Below are 15,870 nucleotides of genomic sequence, written 5' to 3'. Positions count from 1 at the left end.
AAACATTTTTAAGTGCTTCCATTTGAATGAGAAAAAAATAATCTTTTTTCCCCAAGGGCATGACATTTATGTGCTACCTTAGAAAAGCAGCTTGGCAATTTCTTCTCCTTAAGTCCTATCAGGAACTATTTTGCTCAAATAATGATGTTTGGGACAAGCACTTAAAAACAGTCAACAACTAAGAAACTATAAAGGCATCATTATCATCACGGCATCCCAAGAGGAACAAGCCAGTCTGATTTGCGATCTGGATACTTGCCTTAGTGTATGGACCTACTACATTCACATCTCTCCTACTACCTACCTAGTGGGACACTGCACACGTGTAGAGTTGTCAATGTTCTAAAAGTTCTGCTTTTTAAAAGGCATTTACAAAACACTACCAAAAGAATAAACATAGTTTCAAAGCCAAGATGCTTCTCCAAATCAATAGGAAACTATCATCCTACTGAAATTCCCCACAACTACGAAGGAAATAGCCTCTATTGTTAAACCTGCACAAAATGCTAAGATGTAAGATTTCTATACATCCCATTTCTGTTTGCTTAACTGCTGGTGGGGGGCGGGGGCAGTAACTAATGACGTTTTATTCACTGACCATGGGGAAACATCTCTGGCCAATTTTGTTGTATAATTTTGCTTATATTGTAAGCAAATGGCCAACTTGAAATTCACCTTATCCCTCGCTTCAACCTCCAGCACAGACGCTAAAAAGTAATAAAACAGCCAAAAGATACATGAGAAAGCAAGGAGCCTGAAAAGACCCAGACTAGTTCTCGGTGCCCAAAGAACTGAGCATGTGCTGGTCCTTAAGAAGCCTGACAAGAGGCTACCTTTACTGGGTGTCTTCAGCCACTACAGTGGATTTAAGCCCACTGTGGAAACCCACTAGTTCGAAACCAAAGGGCGCAGGACCAGGGAATGCAGGAAACACTTCGGGCTGGTCGTCCGCTGATATTCCCCTCGCCCTCCTTTCCCCGAGGAGGTTGAATCGCCTCTCGAAGGTGGCCACACACGCAGGGCTCTGGGGGGAGGGGTGGGGGCGGGAGCAGGGGAACGCATTCACTCCGTCACGCAGGTCCTGCACACAGGTGGGGACCGGGAGGCTCCGAGGCCTGCCGTCTCCCTCTGCCACCGCCAGGCAGGGGCCCCGACGCGCCTCCGCGGGCCTCGGCTCTCCGCGGGGACCCCTCTCTGCCCCGAGGTCCCCCAGCGACGGAAAGCGAACTCGACTCGACCAGCCCACCCGGACGGAAGCCCTCCCCCAGCTCACACCTGCCGGCGCGTGACGCCCGGAGTCGCGCTCGTCTGCCGGTCCCGGCCCGGCCATTCGGGGCGCCCCTTCCCCGCGAGCGGATGTCGCCCGCGTCCCTCCCAGTCCCGGGGTCAAACCCACCAGACGCCCGCCCCGCGGGGCGCGCGCCCAACGCCGCCACCCCCGCCGACCCCCGCGCGCGCTCACGCCCCTCCGGCCCTCTCCCCGCCGCGCGCGCTCACTCGCGAGGACACGCACACGGTGCGCCTCAGCTTGACAGGCCGACCCCGCGCCGCGCGCTCCCGCGGGCGTCCTCGCCCACCCGGCCGGCCAGCTCTGACTGGGCGGTGAGCGGGGGAGGGGAAGGGCGGCGGTGGCCGTCGGTCCTCACTTACCACTGAGCCGTGCCGGCTCCAAGTGCGCGGCGTTCCGCTGTGAGGCGATGCGCCGCGATGCGCGCGGTCCCCGCTTCTCTGCAGGCTATGGAGGCGACGTAGTAGAGGGACTGAGGGGCTCGGGGGGGGGGTCACTCCCTCCCGCTTCACCTCCGAGAAACACGGGGACCCCAGAAACTAAAAACAAAATAAACAAACTTTCCCCTCCGCCTCCCTCCCCCAAAACCACAACACAAACACTCGGGGGCCCGCCCAGAGCCCCACTTCATTGGCCGCAGGGAGGATGCTGCCGGCCCTCACTGGCTGGCTTTTGTGCCCGTCAAGCTGCCGTTCCGCCCCTCCAATTTCTCGCAGCTGCCGTCGCCCCTCATTGGTCAAATGCGTTCCGTTTGACGAGCTACGATTGGCTGAGCTGTCTGCGCCAATCATTCGGGGACACACCCCCTCAGCATCCCAGAGACCTTTTCCTCGGTCGCGGACTCGGAGAAGCGAAGGGGAAACTAGAGCATGATGGCGGCCGAGCTCACTTGGCGCAACCATCGTCTTTTTCCTTTTATTAGCTCATTAGTGCCTCGCCCTCGCGCTGTTTCCCCTAAGCTCCTCTCTCCATCCAGTACTGCCTAATAACGGAATCTATACGTCCCGGCTCCTTGATTTATCCCCGCCGAAGTGCTGAGTGTGGGCTCGTTGTGAATCATTGGACTGTCAGCATGTCACTCCCTAGTCAAATCTTCAAACTATTGGTGGAACAGCAAGCAAGTCCGTCCAACAACAAGGGCTAATGCCATTGGTTTGTCTCCACTGAGTTCTTTCCTGGTACCTTATTGGGCAAATAGGCGCGTCGGTCAGATCTGGATTCGCTGTGCTGTGGTTAATTGTTTGCTAGGGAGTTTGAATGACTCCCGTCATTTGGCCTGTGGTTGACGATAGTAACGATTACCATTTATTGCATGTCCGCTTTGTGCCAACCATGCAGAGTTCTTTACAAGGACTATCGGTTGAACCTGTGAGTTTTACGTTCTCTAAATTTTACAGTTAGGAAACTGAGGCTCCAGAGAGGTTAGGAAATTTGCCCAAGGTCACCTAGATAGAATGTAGTTGGTAGACAAGCATTTGGTCCCAGGTCTGTCTGACTCCAGAGCCTTCGCTCTTTTCACTGTACTTTAGTGCCTTTCCCTTAGCCTAGACTCGTACCCAATCAGCTAACCCAAAATCTTCAAAAGCTTTCAATCAGAACCTAAGTTCCTCAGTTTCCGGAGGTGACATTGCTGGGGACTAAAGCTATGGAATAGGTTGTCATTGCCTCCACTGCATCCTCTTCTCCAGCACCCATTCCTCCCCACCCTGAATTAAACAGTCTTGGTGATTCCTGACCAGAAGCCTATCTACCTTTATGTTCATTTTCTCGGCTTTATAAATAAATGGACACTTCTACCAGCCTTCTGTTTCAAGCCTACTTTCCTGACCCACACACATCCATCTCCAGCTCACTCTCTTTTGAGAGAGTCCTCAAGAGGCAGAAACAAGAAGAGAGTCTAAAGAGAGAAAAAGAATAAATCGGTTTAGAAATAAATAATTTACTGTATGCAAACGGAACAGCTCTTCAGCTCCTGGATAGCTTCCAGAGTAGCCCCTGATGCTGTGCAAGACAAGTGCTCCTGGCTTGTGGCCATTGGATTCTTTGTGGCCGCTTTCAGCAAAGTGAATCCAACATTCCAGCCAGGGGAGGGCAGAATGCTTAGGACCCACTGCCAGAGAGCCGGCCTCAGGCTCTGGGACTGAAATGATCTCCAGGAGCACAGTGCTGGACGATAGCCTGCATTCCGTCTCGGGTAATTAACATTTTACCATCCCAAATCCCCACCCCCTGTAGCTTCAGTGGGATCACTGCCCTTGTTTCCTCTCCTGATCCAAGCTGTTGTGTAACCGCATTGGCACTGCTTTAATAATAAAACAACCACTGTAACACAGTAATAGTGCTCAACACTTATAGCCTTTCAGCAGAGGAAGATAAGTGTTTCACAAACATCAATTAAGATTAAATGGCAGGTATTCCTAGGGCAACTGCCAGCAGAAGGACAGAAGAAAATTCATGAGTCAAATTCTAAGAAAGGTCCTGAGAACCTGAATCCTTATAACTACATACCCCATACTAGCATTCCAATATGGGGATTCTGAACCAGAAAACAAAAAGAATGAGAAATGGTCAGTGTCCAAAAACTTCCTTATTTTCATAGTTGGTTGTTTGTAACTCTATTTTAAAGTTCCTTGAAAACAAATGATTTCTTTTTCATCTTTGTATGTCTCGAATTGCTCTGATTATATGAGGTTCCCCCAATAAATATTCAGTAAATATTTATGGAGCTAGTTGGCACTTTCCTAAGGTACAGAGGCTGCACAGATGAATAAAACACATCTGCCTTTAGGAACCTCGATTTAGTGGGGGTGACCAACAGGTAAACACAGTGCAGATGGCTTGGAGGGACATGGGACTCAATCTTGGAGAGACAAAGATGGCTACCCTGAAGGTGTGACATCTACAAGAACTAAAGGATGAATTGTGATTACCTAGGCAAGAGACTGGGGATGTGCGGTGACCTGCAATGCTTGCTCTCTGGGGGCAGGGAGCAGGATAGGAATATCCAGGAGTGGCCAAAGCCGGTGCTTCCTATAAGATTGCTGTTTTTCTGATCATAAAAGTAACATTGAGTAAAGATTTCAGACAATACAGAAAGTTTTAAAGTAGAAAATAAAATCTCCCTCAAATCCCACTACTAGAGCCAACCGCCATTAAGGAGAGTATCTTCCCAGACTCTTTTTTTTTTTTTTTTTTTTGCGTTACGCAGGCCTCTCACTGTTGTGGCCTCTCACATTGCGGAGCACAGACTCTGGACACGCAGGCTCAGCGGCCATGGCTCACGGGCCTAGCCGCTCTGGGGCATGTGGGATCTTCCCGGACTGGGGCATGAACCCGTGTCCCCTACATCGGCAGGCAGACTCTCAACCACTGTGCCACCAGGGAAGCCCCCAGACTCTTTTATGAATAGACCCGCACATGGATTTCTTCCAACAAACAGTGGGGTGTGGTTTAGGGTCTTGTCTGTACTTTGATAGCTCTCATTGCTCAGAACTGCAACTTTGGATGGAACCTGTTCTCGCTTTCTATACTTGCTGGAAGAAAGCCAATAAATCAACTAAATGTTTATTGTGGAGGATGATGGTTTCTACTTCCTGTCGCAGCAAATGACAGATTATCACCTGCTACAGGACTTTGGGGCTTGCTCAGCCTAGTGTGGAGTCAGTGAATGGTGGGGAGGAAAGGGGTCTGCAGTACTCACTGCCCGAGGGCTTACAGGCTGCTTTGGTGGCTGTGGAGTCAATTCCTGCCCTGAAAAGGCAGCCCAGGTCAAAGAATGACATGCTAGGGTGCTCTCCTTTGCTCTCTTTCTCATTTCTTCTCTGCATTCTACTTGCGGTAAATATTTTGTGTGTTTGTTTGTTACAACACACCCAGGTTTGAGAGTAAAAAGACTCGCCAAGCCCTGCACCCTCGTACGCAGGCCAAGTGCAGTATGTTCTTGGAGCGCTATACTATTCTTAGAGCTCTATATGTGGTGTTCTATACAGTTGGCTTTTTGCTGGAGGGGAAGGCAGATTTAATGAGTGATAGCTGCCTTGGATGGCTACCAAAAGTGCTCTAAGCCATTCCAAGCAACAGGCCTTCCTTTCTTCCCTTGAGAGATTGTTCTGTGATCCCTGAACACATTGCATTGGCCTGGACAAAATCCAATACAAGGGGAATTTCTGCAAACAATTCTGCAATGACCCACAAGCTTGGGGTGACATAGCCGGCTGGATCGGCTCCAGCTCTGATTTCTGTGGCACAGGAGAACTCCCTTTACCCTTTGCGCTGGCCTCTCATTTCTGTGAGACATTTGGAAGTGTTTAGAATGCAGTCTCCGGTTCTCAAACTTATAATCATGGGAAGATTCCCTGTCAAAGAACTAAATCCAGAAGACAAGAGGACAGCTGATCTGGCTCACTTGGGAAGTGGGTGTGGCCACAGCCAAGGCCAATAGCACTGGGGGAGGGAACTTTCTAGAGGGTGCTGATTACAGAGGACTCGCTCATAAGAATTTATTACGTTTGGTAGCATTTATTGTGCAACAGAGCCCTTGTGACAGAAGCTGTGCTGCCTCTAAATCACCTCTCATTTCTTACAACCACACTTCCTGAAAAGCTCCTAGGGAAGCAGCAAACACTGGACCCCTCCTGTGTGCTGGCCAACGCTCGACCCCCAGGAGGTTCACAGGAGAACCGGATGTGCTGTTAATAAGAGCTACCCTTCCGTGAACACCGATGTGTGTCAGACACTGTACTGAGGGCTTTACATGGATCATGGCAGTTAACCTTCACAACAACCATGGTTATCCCCATTTTCCAGGTAGGGAAACTGAGGCTCTGAAGGGCTGACTAACTTGCCCCAGGTTGCCACAGTTAATAACTTCAAAGCTGAACCCAGGCCCTCTGCCTCCAATGAGTCAGCTCTTTTCTATGCTGCTATGTTTCCCAGAGGCGTCTACGTCGGAACCGCCACAGTGCCACTGGAGAGACAACCAGCCCCCAAATGAACAGTCGCCCTCATAGCCTTTATGAGCTCAACCCCATGCTCTTTTCCCTACAGACTCAGGGGAAGAGGCGCACCTCTTCCTGGCTAAATTACTGCCTCGGATGGTCCTTCCTCTGCATCCAGTTGGGATCTGGCTCCTCTCCCACCCCCTTCAAAATAGCCTTCCTTCCTGCCTGCCTGCCCTTTTCCCCTCTTTTTCCTTTTCTCACTGTCTTAAATAATGCCCTGTGGCCATATCCACCACTGCTGTTCCGTATCCTGGCTTCCAGCCCTAACTCTCTACTGAAACTCATTTCTCTAAGCTCATCTATGACCTCTTTGTGGCCAACATCCAAGAGACTTTCTTAGTCCTTGTTTCCATGGCTTCTCCACTATGTTTTACTCTGAAAATCTTCTCTTGGTTCCTCAAAATAGCCAGCTCCCCTCCTACCTCTACAACTGTTCATGCTCTTTTTCATATCCCCTCTCTCTCTAAGCTCCTTCTAAGGAGTCTCTCTCTCTCCTCTCCTTATGTTGCCTTCCGGGGCTGTCGGGGTGGGGGCTGGGGGGTGGGGAGTGGGGGTGGAGAGCCGGGTCATTGTCCTGCCTTCACCTCTGAGATTGCTATTTTCATTTCTCCGTCCCCAGCCGTCATTCTGCAGGCCACTTGCTGTGTGATCGATCGTGTGCAAGTCACGTAAACTGTCTGAGCTTCACTTTCCTCATTTCTAAAGTAAGTGTACTGAAGCCGATTTGTTATTCTAGACTCTAAGATAACAATAAAACCTCAGGTTTGTAAGCACATGCTATGCCAGGCAGGACTGGCAGTGCAAAATGAAAGCATGGGGTTCCTTGTTCCAAAATTGTTAAGAATTTCAAGACAGCAACAGCAGAGCATTAAACCAAATGTGGGACCCTTCGCCTCCTGGGTGCAGGGCCAACGGGAGCCCGCAAGTTGCATGCCCATGAAGCCGGCCCTAGTGCGAGGCACTGCTGTAATTGTATAGGTGTTGACTTACTCAGTCCTCGCAACAGTCTTGTGTGTGGATACAGATGAGGACACTAAGGCAGAGGGAGGTTAAGTAACTGTCCGAGGTCGCATTTTTTAATTGGTAGGGCTGAGAAAAATTACACCTGTTGGTTGGTTGGAGTAGTTGTGAGATTCATACCGTGAAGGATGGTTTCCTCCCGGGGGTCCCCTCAGGAGGACTTCCTGGTGGCCTCTTAGCGGGCCCATGCCCATTGCTTCCTCAGCGAGTTTGCCGGCCCTCGGATGCCCCTTTCTCTGTCCCCTGTTCCGAGGTCTACACTCCCTTCAAAGCTCAGTTCAAGCCCCTTTTCCTCTCAGGGGCTTCTGGAGCAGAGAAGCCAGACCCACATCTCCTTCCCCCTAAATTCTCTCAGTACCCTGTGTAGAGTCAGACCCAGCCCCGGCCCGGCCATGGGGATTGTTCATAGGCATGGGTGAAAGCTAACAACTCCAGAATTTGTTAGGAAGAGGGCTCAGCGGCAGCAGCCTGGTTGGGGGTGGGGTACTGGGGGAGTCCTCTTGGCAGGACAGTGGCAAAGTAGGGAAGGGTCCCAGGTGTGACAGTTGGGGGTTAGTGCTGGGAGCCTGGAGGAAAGTGGACAGGGGCCAGGGGTCCAGCGGCCTTGCAGGCCAAATCCAGCCACTGCCTGTTTTTGCACAGCTCTTGACCAAGAATGATTTTTACATTTTTTGAATGGGTGGTAAAATTAAAAGATGAATAATATTTTGTGACACAACAAAATGAGACGAAATTCAAATTTCAGCGTCCCCAAAATTTCACTGGAACAGCCACACCCACTCACTCGCATCGTACTGGTGGGCTTTAGCGCTGCAGCAGCGGTCGTGACAGACCCCGCATGTCCCCAAAGCCTAGAACATTTACTATGTGGCCATTTACAGAAAGTTTGCCGAGCCCTGGCCCCTGCCTTCTTTCTCTACCCTGAGGAGGAAAGCAAGGCGCTGCGAGCGGCCGCCAGGTGTCAGCATCGCCCCGCGTGCTCTCAGCTCCGCGCTCCGCGGGGACCCGCAGCCTCGGGTTCTGCGCCCCGACCCGCGCCGGTCCTGGGGCTCCTCCCGGTCCATCCGGGGAGACACCGGCTGTCGTCGTCGCCGCCGGCTAGTGCGCGGAAAGGGCTGGAAGAAAGCTGAGGAGGGTCTGGAGCCGCACGGGGGTTCAGGGCTGGCTCGTTAGCCCGGTGGCTTGGCGCGGGTCGGCAGGCTTTTCTGATGTGCTATTTGTTTGGTTTGGGTTTAATTCGTATTTTATATATGAAGGAGTCTCCAAACAAACAAAAATTGTTTATTTTTACCCAAAACTATCAGTCAAGAAAAGTTTGGGACTTTTGCACAACCAGATAAGGCGGTGGCCCTCTTCCAGGCCCCCCGATAACAAACCTACAGAGCTGAGGGGGGTCCGCGGGGGTCAGCGGGCACGGGCGTAACTCAGGCCCTGCTGAGCTGAGGGCTCACAAGTGGCATCTCTGGAAATTTTCTCCATCTTTCTTTCAAAACCTGGGCCTCCTAACTTCTTCCAGGTGGATGAGCATTTAGGCCGGTGTGCCAAGTACTGGACATGAAAGTGGCCATTTTACCGGGAGGGAGCAGGGTAGAGAATCCAGGAGAGAATGTCCCGAGAGGGAAGTGATAACCCCCCATATAACACAACGGAGGCATCAGCCTTTACAGAGCTCCTCCTCTACGTCAGCCGCTGTGCTGAGTGCTTTACTCCCCAGGGCCTCTTGAGGGTGGTACCAGGATTATCCCCATTTTACTTGGATGGATGTGGAGCAGCTTACAGGGTCATTTAGCTAATATGTGGCGGAGTGGGGAATCCAGCCCGAGCCTGCCCATTCTGCACTGTCCTCTTGCTGCCGCAAGCCTCAGCTAAGATCACAGCAAGCAGGTTGACACCCCCCCCCGCCCCCCGCCGCCGCTGCCCTAAATCTGCGACGGCCTGCCTCACGTTCATCCCCAGGCCTAGTGCACAGTAAATACCTGCTGAGTGAACAAATGTATAAAGCCTTCCAAGTACTGCAGTGAAGGGCCTCTCCTTGTTCAATCGCCCAACTTCCAAGGCCTTCCAGGAGGAGACCAGCCAGGATGTCCAAGCGGCACTCAGGAAATAAGGGTCACCAGGCACGGTTCTTGGCTCACCACAGGATGGGATGTGCTTTTCCCTTGCTCGTGCCCAGAGGACCATAGCCTCTGCAGGCATACCACCTGTCTTGCCCTTTCCTCCCTTCGTCCTCCAGGCTCCCCACACACTTGCTGCCTTGTGTGGCAGGTCCTAGCTGGTCCCTATGATATGGACATCTGTTCCTAGAGCTGCTTTCTAGTGGCTGCAGACAGTGCCTAACTTCTAGCCACTTTTCTGATGAAAACTTGTCTCCAGCTGGCTGTCACTTGGAGAGGCCACATGATGCAGTGACAGTGCCCTCCTAGAGGGTCCGGATAACCAGGTTCTAGCCCTTCTCATGACTTGCTGAGTGACTTTGGACAGATTTCCTCACCTCAAGGCCCATCTCTTCCTCCCCTGCTTTCGTGCTAGCCTTTGAAAGAAGCATGCAGACAGGGTCATCCGTGAGCAGCCAGAGAGGCCTGGAGACCCGGGTGACTGGGAGATGAAGACTGTCTGCTGAGGACATGCACTGAAAGGAGAAGCCTTCCTGGAGGAAAGAATTTGATAAGGAAGGACTTCAAAGTCCTTAAGAAATTAAATCCTGTTTGGCTTCCATGTACAATTTCAGGAGTCAGGAACAAAAGTGAAAGGGTCATGATCAATTGCAGAGCCTCTGACACCGTCCACATTGAGTAGCCTGGCTTATTCTCTGTATCACATGGTTGTCAAGTGTTCAATCATTTAACGAGTCGTTATTAAGCAGATACTGTGGATACGATAGTGAGGCGGAAAGACAGTGTCCTGGTCTCCAGGCACAGAATGGGTATCTGTCGTGCCAGGCAGCAGCAGAAGCTGTCAGAAGCAGGGCCTTCCTCGGTTCGGAGCTGCGAAGGCAGAGGCTTCGCAGAGGAGGGGTGAGAAGTTCAGGCCTGCCTAACTTTTCAAAGCCTTCTGGCTGATCCAACGATGACTCGCCCTGAGAACACTCTCACATCTGCGCCTGCCACCTCTCAACCTTTCCTAAGGTGCGCATCCTCTCAAGCTTGGTCTGGCTCAGCTCGCTGAGCCCGGGATGCCTGTTCTGTACCAGACCTCCTGCCACTGGAACAGCAGTGCAGACAATCACAGTGACAGCCGCAGGGTCCTCCAGGCAGGGAGGAATGACGGTGGTGCACAGCCAGGTGATAACCTATATGCACGGTGCATGGCAGGGCTCAACAGCTGCTAAGGGGGCTTTGTCAGAACGGAACGTGGTTGTGGTACCCCAAGTAGCAATCCCCACCTGGCCTGCGTTGAGGAGCATGGAAGTCTCTCTACTGTCGGCCCTGGCTGCCTTTTGAGGTGGGGACACTGCTGGGCACACACGGGAATGTCCAAGGGTACTCTCTGTGTAGGACTTTAACTGGGACTGAAGGAAGGGGAACAGATTGGGAGGAAACGTGGCAGGGCTCTGGGTGGAGTAAGACAGATGTGTGCATATAAACATACCTGTTCCGCAGAGTCCAAGGCGGGCAAGAGCTAAGCAAGGTAACCAGAACAAGGACGGAAGATGCTATTGTGTCAGTCACAGAAAGCAAGATCTTTGGCAAGTCAGCCAGCCTCTCTGGGCCAAAGAGATCAGTCAAAGAGAACTGTTTTGCAGGATGTAAGCACGGAAAGCAGCTCAGGCAGGAGCCCATGGCCCTTCAGGGCTCAATGCAGAGCTCTTTCTCAACTGGGGCGATTCTAACCCCCAGGGACACTTGGAGATGTCTGGAGACATTTTTGGCGGTCTCACCTGAAGGGGTGCTACTGGTAGTTGGTAGGAAGAGGCCGGAGGCGCTGCTAAACATTCTACCACGTGTAGGACAGCCTCTCCTCCCACAGGGAATTTTGTATCTGAAGTGTCACTGGCGTTGAAGGCAGGAAACCCTGAGTTGGGGGGGGCAGGCTAGATCTGCACTTTATGTGCTGTGGGATTTGGGGAGAACAATGCACCTCCTCATCTGAAAAACGGGGGTGGTAAGGCCCAAGATGCTCATCACACAACTTCGTGAGGCTCAATCTCCAAATACACAGGAGAACTTTTTGTTAACTTGGTAAAGGGCCTCTTCCTGAGCTTTTCTTAGTTTGAAACCTGCAGGTGACTGAGGGAGGCATCTAGCACGGTGACTAGCATATAGTAGGTGTTCAATAAATTAAAAAGAGGAAAGCGTCATAGCAAAAAAAAAAGTCTCCCCCGTAACCCCTCCCCTCCCCCCGGGCCCGTTTCCTCCATATCTCAAGGCTGCCTTTGTGGTCCAGCTTTTCTATTAGGGTCCAAACAGGCACGGGACACTGCTGTTGGCAGAGGCGGTCTCAGAAGCACCCCTGAAGGATCAGGGCTAGGGCTAACCATACCCCAAGGACAGCTGACAATGAGACTGGGAAGTTTTGCCAATGTCATGGGAAAGCCTCCCAGCTCCGTGCAGGGGTCCTGGGCTTCCTGCTCCTACGGGGCGAGGTCTAGGGTGGCAGCAGCCCTGGGGTCTCAGCCCTCAAGTGCCTCTGCTCATCTGAGGTCGGCCTCTCAAGGAGCTGTGCCATTTGTTGGCACTCAACCTACAGAGGCCGTACTCAGAAAGTGGGCAGCTTGGTGGTGGGGTGAGATGGGGCCAGCGAAGCCAGGCCCCGCACCCAGAGTACTGTTTCCTCCCTGTTCCTCCTGGAGCCCTTCTGATGTTACCAGCCTTGTGGAAGCTGCTGCAGAGGGACCAAGGGCATGATCCATCCTTGAACTTGCCATCCAACTGGGAAGGCCAGATGTCCCCTTGAGATTTGATGACAGAGAGACTATTTCACAAAGTATGTGCCAAGTGCTGGAACAGAGGGCAGACGCACTAAAAAGTGAGGAGCCGAGAGGCAGAACGGAGGGGCTGGAGTTTAGGCAGACAAGCTGCATTTGAGGTCTTCAGGATCCTCAGCCACCTTTGGACTCTCGTCTCTTCCCGAGCATCTTAGAGCTGGAGGGGGTCAGAGACCACCTCGCTGAAACCTCTGTAAGGAAGGGGAGAGGTGCCCCACCTCACAGGCCAGCACTCTTCCCGTGACACTGCGTTGCTTCCTTTTTAACACATGGTCTCCCATCCTGCTTGGTTTCTCTGAAGAGAGTGAGAATGACCCCACGCTGGTGCAGGGAGAAGCCGGGGCAGGACAGCCAGCCAGGCTCAAGGCTGCAGCGACTTGGAACTTCCAGTCCAGAGCCTCCTGCATGTGAAGGCAGGGGAGGAACCGGGCTTGCTTTGGGTCAGGAGATGGGAAAGGGATTCCGTGGGCCTGCTTCTCTCTCAGGCGAGGCACAATCGCTTAGGAGCTGGTCCCCTCCTCTGGCCTCCCCACTTGCCCCAGAGGTGTCCACTCTGCTCACCAAGAGTGCTCTCTCCACCCAAACACTTTGAGATGAGGTGTAACCCCTGCCCCTCGTTTTCCACCTCCCTCTCCCTTCCTCTCCAGAACAAGCAGGGCCATATCACCAGGCCTTGGTGCATAAGGAAGCACTTCCCAGCAAGGGTTTAATCCTCACAGACGCTCATGGAGGTGGGTCAGGGTCCCTCAGCCCCCAAGAACCAGGTTCACCCTTCCTTCCCCTGCCCCTCCCACCACCCAGCGGGGAGGCCAGGCTCCTCTCAGGATGCTCGCTGGTCCCCTTGCTCCCTCTCCCGTCAGGCGCTAGCAGGTACCGGGGCCCCGCCCCAAGGTGCTGCTGGTGCCCCAGGGTTTTGCAGAAGGAAAGATGTGAGGACGAGAGTTTGGCTCAGAAGCAGGAGGCTGAGCGTGGTGCTTTCTCAGGTACTGCAGCCCCCGGCTCTCCAGGCCTCCAGCCCCCGGCCGGAAGCAAGGCCAGCCACCCCGGCTCTCCAGGCCTCTGGCCCCCGGCCGGAAGCAAGGCCGGCCACAGAGCCTGCGGTTTGGCAGTTTCCCGGCCGTCCATTCAAGAACTCTCTCCGCAGGTCCTCTCAGTCACATGCGTGAAGAGGGGGTGGTGTGCGATTTTCAGCTGGGCTTCCTGGCCTGGCGTCATGGCAATTAGGCCAGGTCCCTAAGAAGCCAGGGAGGCTGAGGCTCCTCAAGACAGTCTGACTTTGGCAGAAGGCCAAGGCTGGTCTTTGGCTGACATATAACTAGAGAAGGCACATAAGTCCTGGCTGGTGAAGGGCCTGAGGGCCATCTCTGGGGTGGGAGGAGGGCAAACGCTCCTGGTGACAGGGCCCAGCCTCCAGTACCACCAGAACATCAGCCAGGCTCTCTCTCTCCCTACTTTGGGCTGCAACTCAAGGCAAAAAACAGGAGGGAGTCGCCTCAGGTAAAGGCGTGAGCAGAACTGCCAGATGGGCTTGCAGCAGGCGATAGCCAAGGAGGCCCGGACCACCCAGGGCAGAGCCTGCCAGGATGCTGCTGGGGGAGGGAAAGGAGACCTCAGCACAAGGGCTCTCAAAATGGCAGGGTCAAATTCTGCCCTTACTGCATTCAGAGTCTACTGCAGGAGCCTGAGGGACAGGCCAGGAAGGCCACAGCAGCCAGCCCCCAGCCGTCCTCGCTGCATCTTCCACCTTGAGTTCAGAAGCTCAAGCGAGACTGGATCCCGGGCTCAGAGCCCTGTCCTCGTCCCTTCTGTTCCCCCAAACCTCTTGGGGGACCAGCAGCACCAGGAAGCCAGGGGGCTGGGGCTGCCCCGGAGACCCCATCACATTAAGGTAGAAAGACATGGACTCACCCCATCTGGGGGCCTGCAGGGCAAGGCTGGCCCAGTGGAGGGAGGGGGCTGGGCATAAAGGAGAGCAGACGCTAGTCAAGCTTCCACTTCATATAAACAAAGGGTGACCCCCTGCCCGGCCACGACAGTCTTGTGGAGGCGTGTGATTGTCTTGAGATGCTGTAGACCCTCACATCTGGGATACAGGGTCCCTGAGGCCAGGATGGAGGCTGCTGGGGCAGGAGGCCACTAGGTGTCCGATGTGCAAATCGGTGCAGGGTTTGACCTGTGTCTCCACAGGACAGGATGGGGGCATCCACAGGTCCTGCCAACAGCTGGCCCGCAGCTCACAAAATCACACAATTGCTGGCCTTGGCAGGACTGGAACTTGTTTTACCTGCAGAGACAAGGGACACAGGCGGGGGAGGATGTAGGTAAAGTGCTCCCTGGGCTGGCCTCCAGCCCCTCTACTATGCACCACCCACACCGCAAATTTGGGTGGTTGGGTCACTGTCTCCCTCCTAAGCTGCTGAAACCAGGTCAGCAGGTCCTCAGAAGAGCAAAAGGAAAGATTCTCCCTGTCCTGACAGCCTCAGCAAGACCACCACTGGTTGGGGCATCAGGGATCTGCCATCTTCTGACCTCACGGGGCGATTCACCAGTTACTAATACCCTGTGCTGCGTCACAGCTCACAAGCGCGACCGCAGTCACTGTCAGTGACCCTCAGCGTGGCCCTGCCGCAAGGGGGCATCCTCGGCCCGACCTGACAGTGGGGGACAGCGGGGACAGTAGCCCCCAGAGCCGGGCAGCGCCTGCGCCACTGCCTGCTCTGCCGAGCCCCATCTCAGCTCTTCCCACCACTCAGGCTGCCGACGTGGAAGGGGCAAAGCGGTGCCTCAGGAGGGGCCACTAGGCTGACCTGGAGGGAGCCAGGCATGGTGGCGCGGACCCCAGGCTTAGGGGCGCGGGGCACACCCTTCACCGAGAAGAAAGAGGTGGAGAGGCACAGCTCTCCTCTTCCCAGGCCCCTTCCATCCGTGTCCACTGCCTTTACACCCCAAGCAGAGGCCGGCTGTGTTCCTGCCCTCAGACCAGCGCCTCGTGTCTGCTGCGGGGAGTCCTCCTGGGGCGCTGGCCGCCGTCTCCTGGGCGGCCGCTGACCTCTTTCCTGCCGGTTCCTCTCCACACCGCCAGGGCCAGGGTCATCTCCCGGCACTCACACCACCTTCCCGTATCACCTCAGCTGTGAATTTCACGGAGGTGGTGTTGGCCTCCTCTCCCGGGCCATTAGCAAGAGAGACGCTGAACAGGCCTGAGTAGGGCCCTTCCCTGCCCGGCCAGTGGGACCCAGGCCTCGGGACTTGCTGCGGGTCCAGCTGAGCCTCCCTGGAGGCCGTTCTGAGAGCAGCTAGAGCGTCGATGAGGTGGGAAGGGAGCCAGACGGTGATGCCCACCTCCCTGTGGCTCCAAGGGCCCGGAGCTGGGTCAGCCTCCAGCCTCCTCGGGTGCTGAGGCTGCCTCCGCTGCCCTTCCCGTGCCGCAGTCCCCTGGCTGCCGCAGGACACGTCCGTCCCCACTTCCTGTCCTCAGCGGCTTGCTGTACTTGCTTGGCCTACTGAGCAGATGCCGAGTTTCTCCCCAGAGGCAGCAGAATTTTGGAGGCAGGTGAGAAAAGTCCTCTGGGCTCCAGAGGCCAGGGAGGAGTGGCCGCATGGGCTGGGGGCAGCCGGGGCAGAGCAGGTTTGCGGCC

The 15,870-nt window shown here is 54.2% G+C and overlaps 2 protein-coding genes across 9 annotated transcripts in view; both read right to left on the bottom strand.

The window, feature by feature from the left end:
- TNRC6B (trinucleotide repeat containing adaptor 6B) overlaps window positions 1–1,865 on the bottom strand; it is a 259,183-nt gene extending 257,318 nt beyond the window's left edge. For all 8 annotated transcript variants that reach the window (XM_029206297.1, XM_029206306.1, XM_029206296.1 and 5 more), the window contains exon 1: window positions 1,651–1,865. The gene's annotated coding sequence lies outside the window, so the exon portion shown is untranslated. The remainder of the gene's footprint in view (window positions 1–1,650) is intronic.
- Window positions 1,866–14,104: 12,239 nt separating this feature from the next.
- Window positions 14,105–15,870, bottom strand: part of FAM83F (family with sequence similarity 83 member F) — a 28,517-nt gene continuing 26,751 nt past the window's right edge. Inside the window, exon 5 of the mRNA XM_029206095.1 lies at window positions 14,105–14,516. Within this exon, the coding sequence (XP_029061928.1) occupies window positions 14,467–14,516 (50 nt within the window). The 3' untranslated portion in view covers window positions 14,105–14,466. The remainder of the gene's footprint in view (window positions 14,517–15,870) is intronic.

Source organism: Monodon monoceros, unplaced genomic scaffold (genome assembly GCF_005190385.1).
Source record: "Monodon monoceros isolate NGI ecotype Baffin Bay Population unplaced genomic scaffold, NGI_Narwhal_1 Super_Scaffold_6, whole genome shotgun sequence".
Classification (NCBI taxonomy): Eukaryota; Metazoa; Chordata; class Mammalia; order Artiodactyla; family Monodontidae; genus Monodon; species Monodon monoceros.
This window is presented reverse-complemented; position numbering and strand designations above follow the sequence as displayed.